We start from the raw sequence: 26576 nt of genomic DNA, 5'->3' as shown, positions 1-26576 counted from the left end.
AAAATAGAAATGTCGCCTGGACTGGATGATACAGTGTATCAGGAGCCCGCCAGGAGTGTTTGGGCATTCCCAGAGCATTTGAACCTAGACTGAAGCCGTCTGCAGAACCAACTGGATTAATAGAAAAATACATTTTATAATAGTCAGGCTGCAACGAGAGATTCTATGAATTGTTACTTGAATTCGAGAGATCAGAGAATGATTAATGGTGAATTTTGATACAGCGGTTCTGTCGTGTCACAGTCTGCTATTTGAGTTGTGGCATTTCATCACTCACCTATCAGTTCAGTGGGTAACTCTGATAACACCGGGGCAATGTTCATGTACACCTGTCGATCAGGACCTGTTTAAATTTTTAAAAAATCCATGAAATCAGACCTAAAATAATTAAGGTCTAAAATAAAATAAGGTCTCAAAGCTCTCCGCTTCTTTTTGGATTCCAGACCTAACCAGTTACCTTCTTACACCACTGTCCTCCGTCTGGCGGAATTAATCCTTACTCTTATTAATTTCTCCTTTGCCTCCTCCCACTTTTTGCAAACTACAGGTGCAGCATAGACAGCTACACGGGTCCCAGCTATGCCTGCCTGTTTGTTCGCTTTGTGGAACAGTCCATGTTCCAAGCCTATACTGGTATGCGTCCCCCACTTTTCCTTCGCTACATCGAAGACTGCATTGGCTCTGCCTCCTGCACGCATGCTGAGTTCGTTGACTTCATTAATTTTGCCTCCAACTTTCACACCGCCCTCAAATTACCGGTCCATTTCCAACACCTCCCTCCCCTTTCATGGCCTTTATGTCTCCATCTCTGGACTCTCACAGGTATCAGGACAAATGCTTTTCCCACCCGATCTCTTCAAAAAAGCCATCCCCTTCTCACAATTCCTCCGTCTCCTCCGCATCTGCTCTCAGGATGAGGTTTTTTCCATTCCAGGATGAAGGAGATGTCTTCCTTTTTTTAAAGAAAAGGGCTTCCCTTCCTCCACCATCAACTCTGCTCTCAAACGCATCGCTCCCATTTCCCGCACATCTGTTCTCACCCCATCCTCCCGCCACCACACTCCGGATAGGGTTTCCATTGTCCTCACGTACCACCCCACCGGCATCCGGATCCAACATATAATTTTCCGTAACTTCCGCCACATCCAACGGGATCCCACTACAAAGCACATCTTTCCCTCCCCCCCCCCACTTTCTGCTTTCTGCAGGGATTGCCCTCTACGCGACTCCCTTGTCCATTTGTCCATTCGCCCGCAATCGCCCCCCCCCCATCCCTTCCCACCGATCTCACTCCTGGAACTTATTCTTGTAAGCGGAACAAGTGCTACACCTGCCCTTACACTTCCTCCCTCTCCACCATTCAGGGCCCCAGAAAATACTTCCAGGTGAGTCGACACTTCACCTGTGAGTCGGCTGGTGTGATATATTGCTTCCGGTGCTCCCGGTGTGGCTTTCTTTATATTGGTGAGACCCTACACAGACTGGGAGACCGTTTCGCTGAACTCCTACGGTCTGTCCGCCAGAGGATGTAGGATTTCCCAGTGGCCACACATTTTAATTCCACGTCCCATTCCCATTCTGATATGTCTATCCATGTCCTCCTCTACTGTCAAGATTAAGCCACACTCAGGTTGGAGGAACAACACCTTATACTCTGTCTGGGTAGCCTCCAAACTGATGGCATAAACATTGACTTCTCTAACTTCTGTTAAAGCCCTCCCCTTCTTACCCCATTTTATTTATTTATTTATTTATTATCCACACCCCCCTCCCCCTTTATCTCTCTCTGCCCCTCTCACAATCACTCCTTGCCTTTTCTCTATCTCCCTCTAGTGCTCCCCTCCCCCTTTATTTCAACCCTTGGACTCCCGTCCTATGATCCTTTCCCTTCTCCAGTTGTGTATCCGTTTTGCCAACCAACTTTTCAGCTCTTGGCTTCATCCTTCCCCGTCCTGTCTTTCCTAACATTTCGGATCTACCCCTCCCACTCCCACTTTCAAATCTCTTCGTATCTCTTCTCTCAGTCCTGGCGAAGGGTTTCGACCCGAAACGTCGACTGTACTTCTTCCTACAGATGTTGCCTGGCCTGCTGCGTTCCACCAGCATTTCGTGTGTGTTGCTAAAATAATTAACATTGTTTATTTCAATGTGCCTTTGTGTTCAGTGAGTGTTTTTAACATACCGAACTCCTGTATTTCCCTCAGTATTCTGTCCAACTTCGGTAGCTCAGTCCTCCACGTCACAAAGGATTCCCACATCGACCTCCGGGCCTGGGAGCCTTTGTCCATCACCAAACTGAGGAAAAGTCTGGACCCCTCTGTCCGGTTTCCCTTCTCTGTCATTTCAGTGACCTTCTGTAAAAGGAATACAATGAATTAACTCTGCAGCAGAGAGACAGACATGGAAAATGTGAAGGAAAATATCTGTTCATGGTCGCGGTAGCTTCTGAGCTGATGCAGTCACCAGCTACTGCCTCATCTTCCTTGGGTTCAGTCATTAACCTGGGAACGTAACTGAAGGAAATTCTAAATAACTATTGTGTAAGAATAAGGATTTACCGATACCCTGCAGTAGATGCTACGTGATTAATTTACTTGTCCATCAATTCGGAGCGAGAAGCTGCGGGTGAACGGCTAAGGATTTCGGAGCGAGGCAGTTTTACGACTCGGAGTAAAAGAGAGGCAAGACTGCACAGGCACGTGACGTCGGCCAGTAGAGCGGGAAAAGTTTGTAAGTACTAAATCACAAAGCTGTGAAGTGAATTAAGTTCATTCCCAGAGCTCATCAAAGTAGACCACGAAAGGATTAAAACGAAGACCGCCATACCCAGCGGGCAGCGTTCAGAGCGGGCAGTGGAGTGGGAGTTAGTAGAGTGGTAAGGCTTCGTCTAGAACGGGCTTAGGCTGTACAGCGCCGAGATAGGTCAACTTGTGCTAATTGCGGGAAAGAAAGTAATATGTGTGTGAGGCGTGTTCTCTGTGCTCGATTTCAAATGCGGGAAGTCCTGGTGTCTCCGAGACTCCCGGACGGCCATATCTGCACCCGATGTGTCGAGCTGCAACTCGTCAGGGCCCGAGTTATGGAACTGGAGATGCAGCTCGACGAGGAGGTGAGAAAAAGGAGTTATAGATAGGTAGTCACACCGGGTCCACGGGAGAAAAATAAGTGGGAACGGGAGAGGCTCCTGGGGATTGGCGGGTTGCGGATGTAGTTCCTTTATTCAAGAAAACGAGAAGAGACAGCCCAGGAAATTATAGACCAGTGAGGTTTACGTCAGTGGTTGATAAGCTGATGAAGAAGATCCTGAGAGGCAGATTTATTTACATTTGGAGAGATATATTATGATTAGCAATAGTAAGTATGGCTTTGTCAAGGTCATGTCGTGCCTTACGAGCCTGATTGAATTTTTTGAGGATGTGACTAAATACGTTGATGAAGGAAGAGCAGCGGAAGTAGTGTATATGGATTTCAGCGAGGCATTTGATGTGGTACCCCATGCCAGGCTTATTGAGAAAGTAAGGAGGGATCCAAGGGTCATTGCTCTGTGGACACAGAGCAATGTGGAGTGCCTCTTGTCTGTCGGTCGCCAGTGCACTGCCTCAGGAATCTGTTCTGGGACCCTTACTCATCGTGAGTTTAATAAATGACCTGGATGAGGAAGTGGAGGGATGGGTTAGTACGTTTGCTGATGACACAAAGGCTGGAAGTGTTGCGGATAGTGTGGAGGGCTATCAGAGTTTACAGCGGAGCATTGGTAGGATGCAAAACTGGGCTGAGAAGTGGCAGATGGAGTTCAACCCAGATAGGTGTAAAGTGGTTCATTTTGGTAGGACAAATATGATGGCAGAATATAGTATTAATGGTAAGACTCTAGGCAGTGTGGAGGTTCTGAGGGACCTTGGGGTCCGAGTCCATAGGACGTTCAAAGCAGCTGCGCATATTTACACTGTGGTAAAGAAGGCGTAGGGCGTATTGGTCTTCATCAATCGTGGTTTTGTATTTAGGAGCTGAGGGGTAATGTTGTAGCGATATAGGACCCCGATCAGACCCCACTTGGAGTACCGTGCTCACTACTGGTTGCCTAACTACAGGAAGTATGTGGAAGCCATAGAAAGTGTGCAGAGGAGATTTACAAGGATTTTGCCTGGATTGGGGGGCATGCCCTCTGAGAATAGGTTTAGTGAAATCGGCCGTTTCTTCTTGGAGCGAAGGAGCATGAGAGATGACCTGATGGAGGTGTACAAGATGATGAGAGGCATTTATCATGTGGATTGTCAGAGGCTTTTTCCCAGTGCTTAAAAGGACAAGAGGACAAAACTTCAAGGTGCTAGGGAGTAGGTACAGAGGAGATGTCGGCGTCGATTTTTTACTCAGAGAGTGGTGACTGCGTGGAATGGGCTGCCAGCAACGATGGTGGAGGCGGATTCTATAGGGTATTTTAAGAGACTTTTAGATAGGTACTTGGAGCTTAGTAAAATAGAGGGCGAAACGTAAGCCTAGTCATTTGTAAGGTAGGGGCATGTTCGGCACAACATTGTGAGCCGAAGGGCCTGTATTGTGTTGTAGGTATTCTATGTTTTCTATGTTATATTACATTTAGACTGACTGCATGATCAGCAGTCCAGATATGGAACCACTGCACTTACATCACACTGACAAATGCAGTAGGTGTGAAGGGATATGTGACGCTGAACCTGCAGATCCCAGTATTCCCCACGTTAACAGTTGAAAACAGAACTGCTGGAGACAACTAGAGAACAAAGTCTCGACTGCCATTTCGAACTCCTGGACGTGCAGGAGATTAATACTGATCACTCCCTCCGGTACCAGCAGTAGGGGACAATACACAAAATACGCTCACCTCATTTTCTTCTCTACTGAAATGTCCCTCCTTTGTCAACATCCAACCAAGTCTTTCAACTTTTTCTTCAATTGCGTGTTGGAGTCTGTGCCAGTAGAACTTTGTCAGTTGGTAGAGTTGATATTCACCCCCCTGTGCCAGGAGGTCAGAAATTGTAAACTCGAGCTCTGTGAATATAATAAGATAATGTACACATGAACTCCGATATTCCTCATCTCCACGGCTCTCACACCTCTCAGTAAACCAATCATGTCTCGAAACTCAATATTGACCCGTGTTCAGCACCAAGCACGGATTTTGGACTAATTTCAAACACTGACTTTGTCATGGTTCTGGCTGGCATACACCACCTTTTCCCTGTCGTCCTTAATTGTTCCTTAATCTCCAGACTTGATTCCCAATCTTTCCCTATTTCTGTCAATCACCAGCACCTGCTGTCCATAAGCCACTGGAGGATAAGACACCGACAGCTCCGCTTAGCTCTTGCCAGATTGTTAGTCGACTCTCAGAGAGAGAGGAAACTTGCTCCACGTCTTCAACCCCATATCTCTCCGTAAACCAAGTCTCCCAGGTCCTGACACAGCCTGGTCCCGATTCTACACTCGTTACGGAGATTCTGCCTCTTAATCCTACCTCTGCGTCGGAGTCCTGCACTTGGGTTCGTTTTCCTTTCACGTCCGTGTCACAGACAAAACCTACCCAACAATGTTTTGGGCTTTGCCTTACCGGAAGGACCAATTTAGCGAAAAACAGACACACCCCCATCCCACCCAGTTCAGTTGTTTCAATTGAGGATGGCTGTTGAGGCTGTCAATGATGCTCGCGTACAAGAGATGCTCTCTCCATTTGGCGAATACGTTTCCCTTAATTCATATCCCGGAAATACTCTCTTATCTGGACAGCTGCATTTCCTCCAATACACATCTAGGAAATCCTCAGAGCATGTAGAACATTTCCTGCAGTGGGTTAACGCGTGCCTAACTAAACCACTTGACCCTAACGCACACATTCTCCCTTTTCTTTGAACAAGCCTTCAAAAAGGCAACGCATTTTCCCTTCCCCCTGTCACATTCTGTGACACTATCATGCTTATATTTCACTCACCCACTCCCTGTTGGGCACTTGACAATTCCGTGTTTAATGAGCTTCCGTGCTGACAGGCAGTCGCCTGACTTGTGCCAGTTCCAGGGTCCTGCCCAGTGTCTCTGACGTCACTGTCTCTGGGCTGAATTTGCTCCTCTTCCGCTGAGGCCACACCATATTCTAGAGGGACATTGCTCTCAATTCGACCCAGCATTGGTCCCTTGCATCCCGTGTCACGATCATCTGCCCTCGATGGGCTGCATGGTAAGAACCTATTGAGTACCTTCCGTATCCGATTTAATTTTCCACCTGAAGTAAACGATGAATAACTGGTTTAGAGTGATTTATACTGGAGCTGAACAAGGATTCAGAATGGGTGCCTGCAATGTAGCCGAGACTCTGGGGGACCAGATTGGAAGTGAGACTATGCTGGTGAATGATTTTGAAACACACTTCCTGCTAGGTGACCATCCCGATAAGCCGGTGTCTGGACACACCCACTCTCAGAAAAAGAAATGGATCGACATAATAATACTGATCACCGACTACACATTAGCTGAACACACTGATAAGCAGCGATTATTAATAGTCCGGCATCCCTGATACCGGGAATTATCGCTGGGGTTATCTTACACAAAAATAAATCTCTCCGGATCACATACTGTCCAGTCAACTGTGTCACTCACAGACAAGCCACTGGATTACTCATGGTCCGATCTTCCAGACCACACGTTCTCCAATTGATTTGTCACACACTGTCTTGCCTCCTGGGTCTCAGACTAACCAGTGCATTGAACAAAAAATGCCCAGTCCCCTGGGTTACAGACTGACCATAACCTTGAAGTCTATGATACCTGTTCCACTGAGTCCCATCCCATCTCCTGGATCATTATCGTCATGTAACAACTATATAAGTCATTGGCATGCAGTTCTAGTATCTAAATTTAAAGTCTCACTCAGAGAGTTTTGCGTGCATTTGCAGTTGCTAATCGACAGTATGGATGCGATTCAGCTAGAAAAGGTGTCGAGGAGATTGACAAGTACGTTACTGGATGGCACTGTTTTGTTTTTGTGTTACCGTATAAGGTTCAGGTGGGTCAGTTTGCCCTGACTCATTGGAGCATAAAGCTTAACCTTACACACATACTTAAAATAATCAGGGCTGTAGATAGGGTAATTGGTCATAGTGCTTTTCCCAGTGTAGGAGAGTCTGAGACTTTTGGGCAGAAATTGAAAAGGGACCAAAGAGGTATTTTTTTCACATGGCGGAATATGGGTATAAACGACGTGCAGCCAGAGGAGGCCGAAAACACAAACAAAATTACAAAGTTGAGGTGTGGGCAGGAAAAAGTATAGAAGAAGTCTGCAAGGGAAATTTGGGAAAAGCTGCTGGGAAATCGGGCAAGTTCATAGACATTTGGAACAGCATGAATTAGTTGGGCCGAAGGAACCGTTTCCAGAATGTAATCTCTGTTTAGTTCCAACTTTATTCAAAGTGTTGATCACAATCAAACTGCCTACCGGAGACAGAGACAGTTGGTCATTGGTTATACCGGATCTCCCATAAGAGATACAGGAAATTTAAATTCAGGTAGCAGATCATCTCAAGTGGGAAATATTGAGAAACTCATGCTCTTCTTTTGGTCGCAGACCAGACATGGATTGGAAAACAGAATCAGAATCAGATTTATTATCACTGGCATGTGACGTGAAATTTGTTTACTTAGCAACAGCAGTTCAATGCAATACATAATCTAGCAGGGAAAAATAATAATGAAAATAATAATAATAATAATCATCATCATCATCATCATTATCATCATCATCATCATCATCAAGTAAACCAATTACGTATGTTGAATATATTTTAAAAGACCGTGCAAAAAAAGTGGTATATTAAAAAAATGGTTCACCATTTGGCCACAGATCAAACATGGATTGGGGTAGTAAAACAGAATCAGAATCAAACTGATTATCACCGGCATGTGACATGAAATTTGTTAACTTAGCAGCAGCATTTCAATACATAATCTAGCAGGGAAAAATGTTGTCATATGTTGTCATATGTTCAACTGTCATATGTTGAAAGATTGGAGCGACCGGGCTTGTATACACTGAAATTTAGAAGGATGACAGGGGATCTGATTGAAACATATCAGATTATTAAGAGATTGGACACACTGGAGTCAGAAAGCATGTTTCCGCTGATGGGTGAGTCCAGAACTAGAGGCCACGGTTTAAGAATAAGGGGTGGCCATTTAGAACAGAGAAGCGGAAAAACTGTTTTCACCCAGAGAGTGGAGGATATGTGGATTGCTCTGGCTCAGACGGCAGTGGAGGTCAAGTCTCTGGATGCTTTCAAGAGAGAGTTAGTTAGAGCTCTTATAGATAGCGGGCTCAAGGGATATGGGGAGAGGTCAGGAACGGGGTACTGATTGTGTATGATCAGCCATGATCACAGTGAATGGAGGTGCTGGCTAGAAGGGCCGAATAGCACCTACTATCTATTGAAAAATAATAGCAATAAACAAGTAAACCAATTATGTATATTGAATATTTGTTTTTTTAATACGTGCAAAAACAGAGGACTGTATATTGAAAAAAAAAATGAGGTAGTGTCCGAAGATTCAACGTCCATTTAATAATCGGATGGCAGAGGGGAAAAAGCTGTTCCTGAATCACTGAATGTGTGCCTACAGGCTTCTGCACCTGCTTTCGGATGGTAACAGTGAGAAAAGGGCATGCCCTGGGTGCTGAAGGTCCTTAATAATGGACGCTGCCTTTCTCATACAGCACTTCCTGAAGATGTCCTGGATAATTTGTAGGCTAGTACCCAAGATGGAGCTGACTAGATTTACAACTTTCTGCAGGGTATTTAGGTCCTGTGCAGTAGCCCCTCCATACCAGACAGTAATTCACTGAAGCAGACCTCAAGTTTATCTAAGATGAAGTGTCTCCTGATCCTCAGCCATTTCCAAGGCTGGCAATCTTCTTAGCTCTGCTACAGAAACAGAGTTTTGAAAACTCCCCTCATCTACTTTGCCCATCGAGGGGGGAGTTGATAGCTGCCACGTGTTACGTACTCGTGATACATGACAGTGGAGCCCTTGTCATGTGACTGGGGTTGAAGCTGTACTGGACTTGAGGTGATGGACTTGTGATGGTGGAATGACGTCATTTTCCCGCCAGTAGAGATCATGTGACGGGTATTTTTTACAGGTTATAAAAGGTAGACCCCACCCTGTGAGGAGGGGCAGTTCGTGGCTGGATTTGCCAGGTTGACTTCATGCCACTGCGTGTTTGAAGTGATGACGCAGTTTTACTGAAGGATGAAGTTTTTATTTAATGTCTAAAGTTTAAAAGGTCATTGCCAGCAGGTTCTTTATGATTCTGTTAGTTCGAAATTAGTGGAGAGTGAAGATTGGAAGTTCGGAAGTTAAAGATCGAGGAGAATCGCTTTCTACGGTGAAACGGGGGCGACCTTTGTTTGATCCTTATTTGGAAGGATTTCGTTGACTATCTTCGTGCTAATCCCTAGGTTTACCTAGAAAGGATTGAAGGTAGTGTGGAAGGAAAGGTCAGTGCCTTTAAGCCGTTCTGTTTCGTAAATTCTTCGTGGGAAGTTCGACGTCGGGGATCGAAGCAAGCGACGTGAAAGAGAACCTAAATCGTCCTATAAAGTCTCTCCTTTTAAATGGACTGTGAGCATATCGAACTTTTGGCAATATCACTTTAAGAACTGTTTTGGAATACCACTTTAAAGAACTGTTTTAGAATATCACTTTACGAACTGTTTGAACAGCCGCTCGGCAGCTGTTTCCGGTTACGGTAGTGTTTGTTTTCTTTTGGGGGGTTTGTTTTCTGTGTTTAATAAACGTGTTGTTTGTTATAAGAAACCCTTGCCGAACTCATATATTTATTGTTGCCTGAATACGTAACACACGATATAACCAGAAATGTTGTATTATCATACAATCTCTGAAATCCCGGAAATACTCTTAGCAACTATCTCTGAGTTTTATAAATAAAAGTTGGAGATGTCTTCCACCTCTAAACAGGCCCCAATGTGCAATAACCCCCGAATCTGGACTTTTACGTAACAAACGACACCGCTGTCACATTCCTGTTTGTGTTTCACTCTCAACCTGCTGATTCAGGGTCTCCGGCTCCTTTCACTCAGGTGAAGCTTTGCCTGGTGAGCGGAGTCATTCGACCATTACTGGTTTCAGATCCCTATGCTGGAACTGTTGGATTGATTGATTACACAATGCATCTTTACCAGTGGGTTCAATGACACTGCTTGAAGAAACATTTCTCTGCCCTGTTAGAGGCTGTATAAGTTTCTTCATCTGTACTATTGTGCAGCAAAAGGGCAGAAGTTTAGTTGTAAAGATCCCAATGAACATACCTGTAGCCATTTTGATTCTGACTGACGATTGCTGATTGTCGTCGTTTTGTTTGCACTTTGGTCACGGTGCAGATCAGTCCCACCTGCTGGTAGACAGACGGACATACTTTATTGATCCCGAGGGAAACTGGGTTTCGTTGCAGCCTCGCCGACCAAGAATAGTGAAGAAATATAGCAATAGAAAACCATGAATAATTAAATAATAATAAGTTAATCATGCCAAATGGAAATTAGTCCAGCACCAGCTATTTGGCTCAGGGTGTCTAACACTCCGAGGGAGGTGTTGTAAAGTTTGATGGCCACAGGCAGGAATGACTTCCTATTACGCTCAGTGTTGCATTTCGGTAATGCGCTGAATTACACGATACAAGCAGACAGTGCGTCAGAGAGAGGCGGATTACTTTGAAAATGTGACAGTATCGCAATCCTCTGCATCAGAGCAGCAGTTCGCTTAGGAACAAAACATTCACTGTTAACATCAACACCCACACCATGTCTGTATGTCTGTCCAGTGATACCTGGAGTATCCTACTGATAGAGTCACAGAGCAACAGAGCACAGATACAGACCCTTCAGCCCAAAGAGACAATGCCGACCACAGTGCCCACAGAGATGGTCCTAAATTCCTAAGTTGGGCCCATTTCCCTCCTGGCCTCTTCATTCTATCTTTACATCACAACTGCTTCTAGAATTATGCCTCATGTGCAGGTTCCTTCGCATCATCACCAGTCTCTGCATGAAACCGTTGCTGCTCGTGTTGGTTTTGCAATCTATTTACCACTCCTCTGCCCATTTAGATCCCCTATAAGCTACGATAATCTTCACCTAGAACACCATCAAATAATTTTGTGTCATCCACGAACTTACTGGTCAAGTAGTGTGCATTTGCATTCAAATCATTTCTCTGAAATGAAGAATATCAAATGTCCCAACTTGTAGCTTTGCGGTACACCACTAGTTACCCACCACCATTCCGAGGAGAAATCTTCAACCACGACTCTTTGCTTGCTACCTCCAGGGCAATTTTTGAATCTATCTAACTTTCTCTCACTGTACCACATGGGACCTTATCTTCCATCCAAGCTGTCATGATGCACCATGCCAAAGGCTTTACTGTAGGTCAACATACACTCCGCTATCTCCATTGACAATCACCTTCAAAAATGTTTAAAAAGTATTGTTGAACACAACTTTCCATGCACAATTCCATGGTGTCTCCTGAACACACTCTGCCGATCCAAATGTTGGTAGATATTCTGTGTGTGACTGGTCCATACTGTGGAAAATTATCCCCAGCACCTCCCCTTCCATTTACTCCACTCACCATCATAAAGCCCAAATGGCAACCCTTAATAAGATTATGCTTCTCCAAATGCTGTCCCCAAGTATCCGTTCCATGGGTTGGCCCACCCCCGTTGTAAAACTCACTGGTCTATAATCCCCAGGAATAAATCCATTGGGTTGAATTACGGATAAACATTTGACAGCCTCCAATCATGCATTACTATCCCTGTGGCCAGAGAGGATATAATGATCATTGTCAATGCCCCGTAATCTCCTCCCTCATTTCTTGTAGTAATGTGTTGTTTACAGGTAGATTGAACAACATTTATTTCGTAAAATTATCATGCTGCTATGCTATCGTCACAACAACTGCCTATCTCATTGGCAACTCTGAAGCAAAGCATTCATTAAGCACTTCACCTGTCACCGCATCCTCCAGCCACGTTTCCACCTTTGCTCCTGAGTAGTCTTATACTCTTCTTCACCCTCCTCTTCTTCACCCACATGTATAACACCTTGGACTTTCCTTCATCCTACTTCCCAAGGACTGGTCAAGTTCCCTTCGACCTCTAAGTCGCTTCTTAAGCTCCTTCTAGGCAACCTTATAATTCTGTACAGCCTTGCTTGAATGTTGCTTGCTAAACCTAAATAATGCTTCCTTTTCCCTCTTGCTTACCACGGTTCGTTTATATAAACATTCGTTCACTGTGTGTGGAACAAATCTACCCTGAACCGCATTCACGTGTTCCTGAAACAAACTTCACAGTTCCGTTGTGCATTTCCCTTTGAAAATGTTTTCCCAATTTGTGCTCCGAATATCCATCCACTAATTAAATACTGCCTTTTATCGTCTGCTACGATCATTGTCCATGAGCATGATGAAAGTTCCAGTGTTGTGGTCACTATCTCAAGAAGGTCACCCATAGTGCCATCTGTCATTTTACCAGCATCATTGCCTCATTCGGGATGCAGTTTGGCACCTTCTCCAGTTAGCCCATCCACGTAATATGTCAAGAGTCCTTCCTGGGAACACAACGCATTCCGCCCCCGACACATTTTGGAACATAGAGGTGATCAACATCAGGAAAGTTGAGGCCAACAATCATAACAACCTTGTTGCTTTTGCACCTTTCCCAAAACTGACAAGTTATCTGCCCTCATTATCCCAGTGGCTTTGGGGAAGGCCTATAGAATACTCCCAGAATGATAGCCCCCTTTCCGTTTCTGGCTTTCACCTACATTGATGTCCTCTGTTTATGTAGCTGTGATACCATCCCTAATTAGACAATTCTCGCCCTTTCAACACCCCGACATATTTATTATGAAACAACTAAAACCTGGAGCATCTAACACCAATCCTGCCCTTGTAACTGTCAGGTCTGTGCAATGGTGATAACATGTACCATCTATGTTCTAAGTTACTGTTATTCTTAATACTTATTGTACTGAATTAATCATATTTCCAACTGGCTATATGATGCCTTGTCTACAACCGATCCTTCCACAGTGTCTCTGAACGTCGCTTCTACCTATATATCAACTCTTCTATCATTTGCCAAAGCACTCTGGTTCCCCTCCCGCAACGACTGAGTTTAAACCGACCCCGGCAGCTCCACCAGTCCTGGCAGCAAGAACATTTGTTCATTTCAAGTACAGGTTTGGTACAGGATCAAACGGGAACATAACTTCATTGAAAAACCTAATTCTGCTTAATCATTGATGGGTAGGTTCTGACAATTTATTAGTAGAAAAGTACTTTACGACAAAAGGGTATGTAAATGTAAATTATTGATTGGCATTTGCTAGTTTGGACTGAATGAAATGTGATGCTGGGAGACTTGGTTTCCTTAAGTTTTTCTCTTAGCAGAGGCTAGCACGGCTATACACTGGAGGGCAAGTATATCCATGCAGCTTGCAATAGACAGAGTAATCAATGACATGTCGCTGTACTTCATGGTAATTTCTCATTTCTGCAATCACTACAGCAGGAAACAACTATGGCGTCTTCTAAAGCAAGGAAATTCTCAACGCATTTCGAGATAATTGTGACCTAGCACAGCCAAGCAAGGAAACATCAGAAGTGATGTTTGCAATGAGATCACAATATGAGGGAATGTGCGTAGCTTCACGGAACTCATGCTGACAGCACAGTAGCAGAACTCGAATGATTTCATCTGGGTCTGATAGAGGCATAAATGGTATTTCTAGGCTTATTCAGTCTCACTCCAGGTATTTCCTACCCTCCTTGGTACAGAAATGTAATGTCTAAAGGTCTAGCCTTTCAGTAAATGAGACTCACCAAACTTTCTCCTGAGTGAATCAATGGAAACTCAGGGATCTCGCCAGTTAGTGCTCTCTCTCCTCGATTTGGTTCACTTGTTGCTGTTCCTTCGTCGTCAGTTATGCTTTTCTTCCAGTCGTGGCCTTTCTTCCAACAAATCTCTCAGCCCAGATCTAACTAACCAGATAATGAAGAACGTTACTAACACAAAGGTGAACAAAGCATTACCTCATTGAACATTAATTCTTGAACGCATATACATTTATCCGAGTGAAAAAACAATCTGTAACTGTTACTCATCAGGTCAGGCAGCATTAGTACGTCGACTCTACTCCCTTCTATAGACGCTGCCTGGCCTGATGAGTTCCTTCTGCGTTTTGTGTGTGTTGCCTATATTTCCAGAAAGTGCATGTTTTCTCTTTTTTTTGTGATAGGATACAAATAGGTCATCGTTCAGTCATGGTATAAGTTACAATTCATAATGTATAGGAGTAGAATTAGGTGATTCGGTCATTCTGGTTTACCCCATAATCAATCACGGAGGATTCATTTTCTCACGCTGTATTTTTGCTCCCCTGCTTTACCACTCGATCTATTCAGCAATACAGAACATGAATATACCCAACGAAAGCTTCCACTACCCTCTGTGGTATCAAGTTCCACAGATCAACCAACATTTGGCTAAAGTAATTGCTCTCATCTCAGCTTCTTTATTCTGAGGCTGCTCTCTCAGATCACAGACTCTCCATCTAATCAATACATTCTCTCCATTCCCACTGCGTCCAGACTTGTTGTTATTCAGTTGATGTAAATAATCACTACTGCCCCAACTTCCCCCCCCCCCCAACCCTGTCACCATCCCTCTGAACTCCACTGATCACAGGCCCAGGGACATCAAATGCTCCACATGCATAATGCTTATCATTCCTCAGATTATTCTTTGAACCTTGTTGGAAATAACTATACTGAATACATTTCTGGGAAGAACAGGACAATTGTTACCAGTTTAATGTACTGGGAAAAGGTGTGGATTATTTACTTTCCCATCAACTCTCAGAAAACGAGCACTGGTGCACTGGTCCATTCGCAGGAGATTTGAAATGTTCCAGGGTGAATGCAATAAAGAGAAACTGGAATCACTAGAAACGCTCAGCAGTTAAGGAACAGCTGCCAGGAGAGGGAAAATGTTAGCGATTCGGTTTCCTGACATTTCGTTAGAATTGATTCAAACATCATCCAGTTTTTAGTGGAAAATCTTGGGTTGTTCAGAGTAACAGAAAGGTGGGGATTTATGGAAGATCTGATAGAGGTATAAAAGATTATGAAAGACATAGATAGAGTAGACAGGGAGTATCTTTTCGCTGTTTAGAAATGTCTACTACCAGAGGACATGCAATGAAGGAGTGAGGGAGTAGATGCAAAGCACATGTGAGGGCAAGTTGTTTTTCTCAGACAGGTGTGGATGCCTGGATTGCGCTGTCTGTTACGGTTGGAAGCGTATACATTGGAGGCTTTTAAGAGACGTTTAGATAGGCACAGGTGTGTGAGGAAGATTGAAAAGATATGGGCATAGTGTAGGTAGGAGCCGTTAGTTTTTGGGGGATGGTGTTTGATTTACTTTTCAGCTGGTTTTGGCACACCATTGTGGCCGAATGAATGGCCTGTTCCTGTGATGCACAGTTCTATGTTCTATTCTATCTTCAGCATCTTGAATTTCTGTTTAACTCCCACTGGCAGCTATACAGGTGAGAGTGATGGGGAATTCCCAAATGCGAATTTAATTCTGAAACCCCGGTCTATTTCTACTGGTGCAAACATAAAATAGCGTATTTACTCACAGCCTCTCCCTGTGAGGGATGGAATGGGAATTCATTCTCTGCTTTACTTCCAAAGGAACTTAAGAACTAAACACCTGAGCACAGAAATACTCGCTCAACATCTCGGAAACCCGGAAAACCTGATCCTCTGATTCATTCTATCTGGGTCAAAAAATGTGTGGGTATCCCAGGATGCAACCTCAGAGGGTCAGAGCCCACACCGGGAGCCTCGCACATCTTTTCCACATCTCACACTGGGTTTTCTCACATCTCACACTGAGAGATTCACTCTACCAATATCACGTCGCCCCCGGAGACGTCTGCTTCATTGCGGAAGGAGGAACATCCAGCCACATCTGTAAAAGCACCAACGTGGACCGAAGCCCAAACACTGACATTTCCATATTCCTGGAGCCCCCTTCCCTAGATTGCATCTCAAGCATCAACTCTCCCAGGGCTCATTGTTGCCGGTAATATGCGTCAGTTCCTCAGCTAATCCCAGTTCAAAATCGTACACTCCTCGACAGAACTGGAGCCTGATGATCCTTTGTCTGGACGGGGATCAGCCGGGAAACTTGGGCATTGGGTCACAAAGAAGGTGCTGATACATTTCAACTTGCCTCCACAGTTACATTGAGCACAGTTGTTCATTAATTTATTGTTGAGTGCGGTGTAGCCCAGGTCAATTAGCAGCCACTTTCCCCGTCGTGTAACAGGAACAAAATGTTATAAACATAAAATTGAAACTATAGCCCTGGAAACTCAGTACGGGAGAATTTCTTTTTGTTCTTTTGATGCAGAAACGATTGACTGACTGCAAGATGTTTGATACCCTGAACAATATTGCATAAATACAATCCCTACAGTCTTCTTCATTCCATCCCGGACAGTAAATGCTCAAAGTGTCGGAGGCCACACTCTCTCCGCTGAGAGTCAGCAACCAGAGAGCGATAAACATGTTCAACACTCTCTGCAGCTCTAGTGAGCTGTTGCCCTGGTGACGGAGGAAGTGGTTTGCAGTGATAAACGAGCAAGGAAATAACAAACTCAATGTCACAGGTTTCCTGTTTCATTGTGACAAAGATGAACTGAACATTCAGCCATTTTGTAATGGTGATACTAAATTTCCAGTGGTTGTTTTTTCCCTGTTGTGGTGCACTCACAAAATCTCATGGTAGTTCCAGTTCTACACAGCTCTTAGCAGTGCAGACGCTGTTCCAAAATAAAAAAAAACACATTGTTGGATACGACCCGTCTGCAATAAATGTCGATTATGTGTGGAAGTTTCAATGTAGATTCACAAAGCCCTTTGAGCACAGACACAGTGCTGATAGCCCATTCAGTTCCAGCCATGTTCGGTGTGGTTCCATCCCCCTGCACCCAGACCATTTTCCTCTGTACTTCCCTCATCCATATACCCAAGCAAACATCTCTCAAATACCACAATTGAACCTTCATCTCATACTTCTTCTCGGAGCTTGTTCCACATTCGCTCCATCCGCTGACTGAAGTATTCCTCACTCAGATTCCGCTTAACTGTCTGACTTTTTGCCATAATCCATGATATTCCCCAACCCGAGGGGAAAATGCCTACCTGCAGGGTATACGTGCTATCGTAGAGACAGAAATATGGGAAGAGGTGGTGGGGTGGCCCTGTTGGTGAGGAATGAGATTCAGTCCTTAGCAAGGGGTGACTTAGGAACAGGGGAAGCAGAGTCTGTGTGGATTGAGCTGAGGAACAGTAAGGGTAAAGAGACCCTAATGGATGTTGTTTACAGGCCCCCAAACAGCAGCGTGGATATTGGGTACAAGTTGATTAGGGATTTAACATTGGCATGTGCTAAAGGTAAAGCAGTCGTTATGGGACATTTCAACATGCAGGTGAACTGGGAGAATCAGGTAGGTACTGGAACCCAGGATAGGGTTTGTGGAGTGTCTGAGGGATGTATTTTTGGAACAGCTTGTGCTTGAGCCAACCAGGAACGAGGCTATTTTGGACTTGTTGATGTGTAATGAACAGGAATTGATAAGTGATCTTGAAGTAAAGGAGCCATTAAGAAGTAGTGATCATAACATGATAAGTTTTTATCTACAATTTGAGAGGGATAAGGGCAGATCAGATGTGTCAGTGTTGCAATTAAATAAAGGAGGCTACGGAGCCATGAGGGAAGAGCTGGCCAAAGTTAAATGGGCGGATGCCCTGGCAGGAAAGACAGTGGATCAGCAGTGGCAGATATTCTTGGGCATAATACAAAAGATGCAAAAGCAGTTCATTCCAACGAGAAGGAAGGATTCAAAGAGGGGGAAGGGTCCACAGTGGTTGACAAAGGAAGTCAGAGATTGTATAGCGTTAAAGAAAAAGAAGTATGACAGGGCTAAGATAAGTAGGAATACAGATGATTGGGAAAGTTTTAAGGAACAGCAGATCTTAACTAAAAACAGCAATACGGAGAGAAAAAATCAGGTATGAGCTCAGTCTAGCCAGGAATATAAACGGAGATAGCAAAAGCTTTTTTAGCTATGTGAAGAGAAAGAAGATAGTTAAGAACAATGTTGGCCCCTTGAAGAATGAATTGGGAGAAATTGTTATGGGAAACAGGGAAATGGCAACAGAATTTAATGCATACTTTAGATCTGTCTTCACCAGGGAGGACACAAGCAATCTCCCAGATGTATGGATGGGCCAGGGTCATAAGATATCAGAGGAATTGAAACAGATTGACATTAGGAAAGAAACTGTGATGAGTCGACTGATAGGACTGAAGGCTACTAAATCCCCGGGTCCAGATGGTCTGCATCCGAAGGTTCTAAAAGAGGTGGCTCAGGAAATTGCGGATGTATTGGTAATCATTTTCCAATGTTCCTTAGATTCAGGATCCGTTCCTGAAGATTGGAGAGTGGCTAAAGTTATCCCACTTTTCAAGAAGGGAGGGTAGGAGAAAACGGAGAACTATCGCCCTGTTAGCCTAACGTCAGTCGTGGGGAAGATGCTTGAGTCCATAATTAAGGACGAAATAGTGGCATATCCTGATGGCTGTAATAGGACTAGGCCGAGCCAGCATGGATTTACCAAGGGCAAATCATGCTTGACTAATCTGTTGGAGTTTTTGAGGGTGTAACAAGGATGTTAGACGAGGGTAAGCCAGTGGATGTAGTGTACCTAGATTTTCAGAAGGCATTCAATAAGGTGCCACATAGAAGATTGGTGAGTAAAATCAGAGCTCATGGCATTGGGGGCAGGGTTTCAACATGGATAGAAAACTGGTTGGCAGATAGAAAGCAAAGGGTAGCGGTGAATGGGTGTTTCTCGGACTGGCTAGAGGTGACTAGTGGGGTACCAAAGGGCTCCTCTGTATTGGGACCACAGCTCTTTACGATTTATGTCAACGATTTCGATGAGGGCATTGAAAACTATATCAGCAAGTTTGCTGACGATACTAAACTGGGTGGCAGTGTGACATGCGAAGAGGACGTTAGGAGAATACAGGGAGACTTGGATAGGCTGGGTGAGTGGGCTGATACTTGACAGATGTCATTCAATGTGCATAAATGTGAAGTTATCCACTTTGGAAGCAGGAACAAGAGGGCAGAATATTGTCTGAACGGTGTAGAGTTAGGTAAGGGAGAAATGCAAAGAGACCTAGGAGTCCTAGTTCACCAGTCAATGAAGGTGAATGAGCAAGTGCAACAGGCAGTGAAGAGGGCAAATGGAATGTTGGCCTTTGTTACAAGGGGAATTGAGTACAAGAGCAAGGATGTCCTTTTGCATTTGTACAGGGCCCTGGTGAGACCACACATGGAATATTGTGTACAGTTTTGGTCTCCAGGTTTAAGGAAGGACATTCTGGCAATTGAGGAAGAGCAGCGTGGATTCACTAGGTTGATTCCTGGGATGGCTGGGCTGTCTTACGCAGAGAGATTGGAGAGATTGGGCTTGTACACACTGGAATTCAGGAGATTGAGAGGGGATCTGATTGAAACGTTTAAGATAATTAAAGGATTTGATAGGATTGAGGCAGGAAATATGTTCCAGATGTTGGGAAACTCCAGTACCAGAGGGCATGGACTGGGAATAAGAGGTCAGTTATTTAAAACAGAGTTGAGGAAAAACTTCTTCTCCCAGAGAGTTGTGGAGGTGTGGAATGCACTGCCTCGGAAGACGGTGGAGGCCAATTCTCTGGATGCTTTCAAGAAGGAGCTAGATAGATGTCTGATGGATAGGGGAATCAAGGGATATGGGCACAAGGCAGGGACTGGTTATTGATAGTGAATGATCAGCCATGATCTCAGAATGGCGGTGCAGACTCGAGGGGCCGAATGGTCTACTTCTGCACCTATTGTCTATTGTCGATTGTCTATTCACCCTATTTATACCATCATAGATTTCTAGATCTCTAGTAGGGGTTCCCAGCCTGGGGTCCATGGACATTTTTAATTGTAGGAGAAAATGCATAGAAAAGCTGGAAACCAGCTAGGAAAGCCCCTCATTGCCCTTTATTCCAGGTAATCAAGTTCTAACCTGTTCAATCTATCACCATAATTATTTCCTGAAATACCAGCAACGTCCGTTTATTTTTCCCGCACTCTTTCAAGCTTATGGATATCATTCCTCCAAGTGGTTGACCAGAACGGCCCACATTTCTGCATATTTTGGAATCACAGTGTCTTTTACAACTTTAGCATTAATATCCCTACCCCTCTGCCTAATAGCCTGCGTTATAAAGGTCGATATGCCAAAAACTCTCTTTACGACTCTGGTGTTACCTTAAAGGAATTGTGGATCTGTAATATCCACGCCAGGACTATCAGGCTCAGAACGGTTATTTTCCTCGGGCAGTAAGCCTGATTAACACCTCTACTCACTAGCCCACCCTCCACACCACACCGACTACTAGTTTAACATTTTCTGACAGTTTTTGACACTCCTGTGCCTTAAGTAACTTTATGGACAGACAATCAATTTTAGAGTCTATATTTCCACACAATTCCGTGCCTAACGTCACTTTATGGACATACAATCAATGTCAGTCTCATATGTACAGACACTCCTGTAGCTAACGTCACTTTATGGACATAGAATCAATGTCAGTCTCCAGATGTCCAGACACTCCTGGACATAAAGTGTCCAAACGTCACTTTACGGACAATCAATATCAGTCTCCATATGTCTGGACTCTCCTGTGCCTAACGTCACTGTATGGACAGACGATCAATTTTTTTATACCATCATACTTTATGTATTGTGTTTTGTTTATTATTGTGGACTCTATCGTTGTTTTCTGTCTGACTTTGAATCCAGAGTAAAAATTATTTTGTTCTCATTTACACTTGTTTACTGGAACGACATTAAACAATTTTGAATCTTGACCCCTGGGGAAAATAACACGACCAACCACGTTATCTATACTCCCTTTTGATTTCATAAACACCTACAATGTCATCCTTATGGTCCTCTGGAATGAAGATCCAGAATGGCCAACTTCTTCCTATGACTCAGCCCTATGATTCAGTCAGTATGGGTGGAAGTCAGGAACGGGAAGGGAGCAGTTACTCAAGTGGGGGTATTCTATAGGCCCCCTGGTAGCAGCAGAGGTACCGAGGAGCAGTTTGGGAGGCAGATTTTGGAAAGGTGCCAAAATAACAGGGTTCTTATCATGGGTGACTTTAACTTCCCTAATATTGATTGGCACTTGATCAGTTCCAAGGATTTAGATGGGGCAGAGGTTGTTAAGTGTGTCCAAGATGGATTCCAGTCACAATTTGTTGACAGGGCGACTAGGGGGAATGCCATATTAGATCTAGTATTAGGTAACGAACCGGGTCAGGTCACAGATCTGTCAGTGGGTAAGCATCTGGAGGTCAGTGACCTGGCCTTTAGCATTATCATGGAAAAGGATAGAATCAGAGAGGACAGGAACATTTTTAATTGGGGAAGAGCAAATTATGAGGCTATAAGTCTATAAATTGCAGGTGTGAATTCGGAAGATGCTTTTGCAGGGAAATGTACTATGGACATGTGGTCGATGTTTAAGGATCTCTTGCAGGATGTTAGGTATAAATTTGTCCCGGTGAGGAAGATAAAGAATGGTAGGGTGAAGGAACCATGGGTGACAAGTGAATTGGAAAATATAGTCAGGTGGCAGAAGGCAGCATACATGAGGTTTAGGAAGCAAGGATCAGATGAGTCTATTGAGGAATATAGGGTAGCAAGAAAGGAGCTCAGAAGAGCAAGAAGGGGGCATGAGAAGGCTTTGGTGAGTAGGGTAAAGGAAAACCCCTAGGCATTCTTCAATTATGTAATGAAAAAAAGGATGACAGGAGTGCAGGTAGGGCCGATTAAAGATAAAATTGGTATGATGTGTCTGGAAGCTGTGGAAGTGAGCGAGTTCCTCAATGAATACTTCTTTTCGATATTCACCACTGAGAGGGAACTTGATGACGGTGAGGACAAAATGAGTGTGGTTGATGTTCTGAGCATGTTGATATTGATGGAGAGGAGGTGTTGGATTTGTTAAAATACATTAATACATTAATACAATAAAATACATTAGGACGGATTAGGACGAAATATTCCCCAGGCTGATCCACGAGGCAAGGGAAGAGATTGCTGAACCTCTGGATAGGATCCTTATGTCCTCGTTGTTCACGGGAATGCTACCGGAGGATTGGAGGGAGGCGAATGTTGTCCGCTTGTTCAAAAAAGATAGTAGGGATAGTCCAGGTAGTTATAGACCAGAGATCCTTACGTCTGTGTTGGGAAAGCTGTTGAAAAAGGTTCTTAGAGATAAGATCTATGGGCACTTAGAGAATCATGGTCTGATCAGGGACAGTCAGCATGCCTTTGTGAAGGGCAGATCGTGCCTAACAAGCCTGACAGAGCTCTTTGAGGAGATGACCAGGTATATACATGAGGGTAGTGCAGTGGGTGTGATCTACATGGATTTTAGTAAGGCATTTGACAAGATTCCACATGCTAGGCTTATTCAGAAAGTCAGAAGGCATGGAATCCAGGGAAGCTTGGCCAGGTGGATTCAGAATTGACTTGCCTGCAGAAGGCAGAGTGTCATGGTGGAGGGAGTACATTCAGATTGGAAGGTTGTGACTTGACGTGTCCCACAAGGATCTGTTCTGGGATCTCTACTTATTCTGATTTTTATTAACGACCTGGATGTGGGGGAAGAAGAGTTGGTTGTCAAGTTTGCAGACGGTACAAAGGTTGGTGGTGTTGTAGGTAGTGAAGAGGATTGTCGAAGATTGCAGCAAGACATTGATAGGATGCAGATGTGGGCTGGGAAGTGGCAGATGGAGTTCAAACCAGCGAAGTGTGATGTGGTACACTTTGGAAGGACAAACTCCAAGGCAGAGTACAAAGAAAGCGGCAGGGTACTTGGTAGTGTGGGGTAGGAAAGGAATCGGAGGGTACATGTCCACAGATCCCTGAAAGTTGCCTCACAGGTAGATTAGGTAGTTAAGAAAACTTATGGGGTGTTAGCTTTCATAAGTCGAGGGATAGAGTCTTAGAGACGCGATGGAATGATGCAGCTCTATAAAACTCTAGTTAGGCCACACTTGGAGTACTGTATCCAGATCTGGTCTCCTCAGAATAGGAAGTAAGTGGAAGCATTGGAAAGGGTACATGTAGGTTTACCAGGATGCTGCCTGTTTTAGAGAGTATGGATTATGATCAGAGATTAAGGGAGCTAGGGCTTTACTCTTTGGAGAGAAGGAGGATGAGAGGAGACATGATAGAGGTGTGCAAGATATTAATAGGAATATTCAGAGTGGACAGCCAGCTCCTCTTCCCTAGGGCACCACTGCTCAGTGCAAGAGGGCATGGCTCTAAGGTAAGGGGAGGGAAGTTCAAAGGGGATATTAGAGGAAGGTTTTTCGCTCAGAGAGTGGTTGGTGCGTGGAACGCACTGCCTGATTCGGTGGTGGAGGCAGATACACTAGTGAAGTTTAAGAGTCTACTAGAAAGCTATATGGAGGAATTTAAACTGGGGGGTTTATATGGGAGGCAGGGTTTGAGGGTCGGCACAACTTTGTGGGCCGAAGGGCCTGTAAATTGCCGTAGTATTCTATTACTATGTTCTAGTCCAGGCAAAATCTTCATCAATATTTTCTGCACCCTCTCCAGATTGACAATATCTTTCCTGCAGTAGGGTCAACACAACTGTACATGATACACTGTGTATCCGCAGCAGCAACTTATATAACTAAAATATAATATCCATAATCCGGAACTAAATGCCCTAACTGCTGATTAAAGCCTTCTTTTTCACCCTCTATACCTGAATGTCCACTTTCAGTGAACTGTACTCCTGTACTCCCAGTTCGCTCTGTTACACAACACTCGGTGCCCTCCCATTCACTATACCAGTCCCACCTAGTTTGACTGTCAAAACTGCACCATCTCTCACTTGTCCAAGTTGAAAACAATTTGCCATTCTTCATTCCATCTCCATAATTGGCCAAGATGTCTTTGAAATTCATTCTCACCTGTTGCCTTATCAACCAGTCACCCGAATTTAGTCTCCCTGTATACCCATGACTGTGTCGCCACGCACAGCTCTAATCTCCTAGTTAAGTTTGTCGTCGAGATTACATTGATTTGCCTCATCTCAAGCAATATCGACGTGGCCTACAGGGAAGAAGTCATCTCTCTACACAGTAGTGGCAAAACAACAACCTTTCCCTCAATGACACAAACACAAAGGAGCTGGTTATGGATTACAGGAGGAGCGGAGACGGGCTAACTCCTACTTACATTAATGGATGTGGGGCTGAGCTTTAAGTTCTTCGGCATCCACATCACCGAGGACCTCATGTGGTCTGTTCACACCAGCTGCGTGGTGAAAAAGGCACAAAAGCCCTTCTTTCACCTCGGGTTTGAGTAAGTCCGGTATCGGCCCCCAAATCCTAAGAACTTTCTATAGGGCTACAACTGTGAGCATCCTGACTGGCTACATCACTGCCTGGTATGGGAAATGTACCTCCCTTTATCGCAGGACTTTGTAGACAGTAGTGCGAATAGCCCGGCGCATCTGTAGTTGTAAACTTCCCATTATTCAGGACATTTACAAGGGCAGGTTTGTAAAAAGGGCCCGAAGGATCATTGGGGACCAGAGTCACCCCAACCACAATCAATACCAGCTGCTACCATCTGACAACCGGTACCGCAGCATAAAAGGCAGGTCCAACAGTCAGCGGAACAGCTTCTTCCACCAGGTCGTCAGACTAATTAACTCACGTTGATTTGAGGTAATCTATTTTATATGGACTCTTCAATTTATTTTAAATTATTATAAATTACTTTGATTGCACATTGCACATTTAGACCGAGACGTAACCTAAAGACTTTTACTCATATATCTGAAGGATGTAAGAAATCAGTTCAATTCAAACTTGCTAAACTGATGACATGAATAGTGAAGTACAGAGGGCTCAACACTGCCACACACATCCCGATCGTCACATGGCTACATTCGCTCAAACCATCTTTAATCATCTCCCTCTGCTTCTCTGCTTCTTGTTCTCGAGCTCGGTGTGAATCCATCTCGCCAGCTCCCCGTGAATCCCACGTGACCGAACCTTCCAGATCAGCTGCCATGCGGGATCTTGTTACATACTTTACCAAAGTTCAGATGAACAACATCACTGCCCAACTTCACCCAACTCCCTAGTTTACTCCTAAATAATATCCAAAATACCTGACAGATATGATGTCCTATTTGGCTGTTTAGACGCTAACTTCCCCATTACCAATGCCCAACCGCCCAGGATTTCAGCTTCAGTACAGACTGAGAAAATTCCGATCCCAGCTGTCGAATTACGAACCTGGACGGAAGCCCGTATACTGCCAGTTCCATGTCCTCAGATTCACCGGCCCTATATTCTCACCCATACAAAGACGCTTTGGTGCCGGCGATTTGCCGGCAGGTGTTCCTGCCATTTCCGATTCAAAATTAAGGTGGAATTGGAACCTAATGACCCTCTGCCGGGGCCGGTGCTCAGGCTGGTCCCCGGTCTGTATAAAGGATGCGTATACACTTCAGCCCGTCTCCAGCAGTTAAACCGAGCACATCTGATCAAAATCTTCTTGCTCTGTGGGATCTTGCCCAGCACAGCTGCCTGTTATGTATTCCGCAGTGTAGCAGGAACAAAACGAAAAATTATAAAGTAGAAAACGCTGGGAACTCAGTACATCAGACGACATCTCTGAAAGGACAGATTGTGGAAGACTCTGTTTCAGAACTGAGACTGTCCGAGATGCTGCCGATCTGCTGAGCGGTTCCAGCATGTTCACCTCCTGACTTTAAACTTCCTGCCACAGTAATGCACAGCTAGTTACTGATTGCCACCCTAGACTGTAAAAGGCACCCCACCCCAACCAATTTGTTAGTTCTGAGTTCATTCCGATCCTAGTGTAATATATTCGATACAGTCAATACTCACAGCATCCTTTCCTCCCACTATCATTCTGTTACTTTTGTTCCCGAGGCCACTGTCTCTCCGCTGAAAGGCGGTGACCACAGAGCGGTAACGAAGTGCAACACTTGCTGCAACTCCGACTGGCTGTTACCGTGGAGACAGAGGAAGTGGCTCACCGAAAATAACCGAGAAAGGAAATAACAAACTCAGCTTCATATGCTATAAGTTCCATTGTGACAAAGATTACCCTGCAGCCATTTTGTGACGGTGAAACTAAAATTGAAATGACTGCCTTTACCCTGCCACGGGCTGTGTTCAATTAAACCTCTGGCAGTCCCAGCTATCAAAAAAAAATTCTGGAAAAGATGCAAAATGACACTTCACAATGAATACAAAGATTGAAAGAGATAT

General features: G+C 44.4%; 1 protein-coding gene across 5 annotated transcripts in view; it reads right to left on the bottom strand.

Annotated features, from left to right (window-relative positions):
• LOC132390117 (NACHT, LRR and PYD domains-containing protein 3-like) overlaps positions 1-26306 on the bottom strand; it is a 42870-nt gene extending 16564 nt beyond the window's left edge. The window contains exons 1-7 of one of the 5 annotated variants that reach the window (XM_059962709.1): positions 26190-26306; positions 13936-14090; positions 10353-10438; positions 5966-6253; positions 4862-5028; positions 2183-2354; positions 278-343 (exon numbers count right to left, since the gene is read on the bottom strand). In XM_059962709.1, the coding sequence (XP_059818692.1) occupies positions 278-343; positions 2183-2354; positions 4862-5028; positions 5966-6253; positions 10353-10362 (703 nt within the window). In that variant the 5' untranslated portion in view covers positions 10363-10438; positions 13936-14090; positions 26190-26306. Of the gene's footprint in view, positions 1-277; positions 344-2182; positions 2355-4861; positions 5029-5965; positions 6254-10352; positions 10439-13935; positions 14095-24501; positions 24600-25571; positions 25693-26189 lie in introns of those variants that run through there. The other 4 variants (XM_059962706.1, XM_059962708.1, XM_059962707.1 and 1 more) reach the window with 4 other exon arrangements.
• Between the last annotated feature and the right edge of the window lie 270 nt (positions 26307-26576).

Source organism: Hypanus sabinus, unplaced genomic scaffold (genome assembly GCF_030144855.1).
Source record: "Hypanus sabinus isolate sHypSab1 unplaced genomic scaffold, sHypSab1.hap1 scaffold_775, whole genome shotgun sequence".
Taxonomy (NCBI): domain Eukaryota; kingdom Metazoa; phylum Chordata; class Chondrichthyes; order Myliobatiformes; family Dasyatidae; genus Hypanus; species Hypanus sabinus.
Note: the sequence above shows the minus strand (reverse complement) of the source record. Positions and strands in the feature narration are given on the sequence as shown.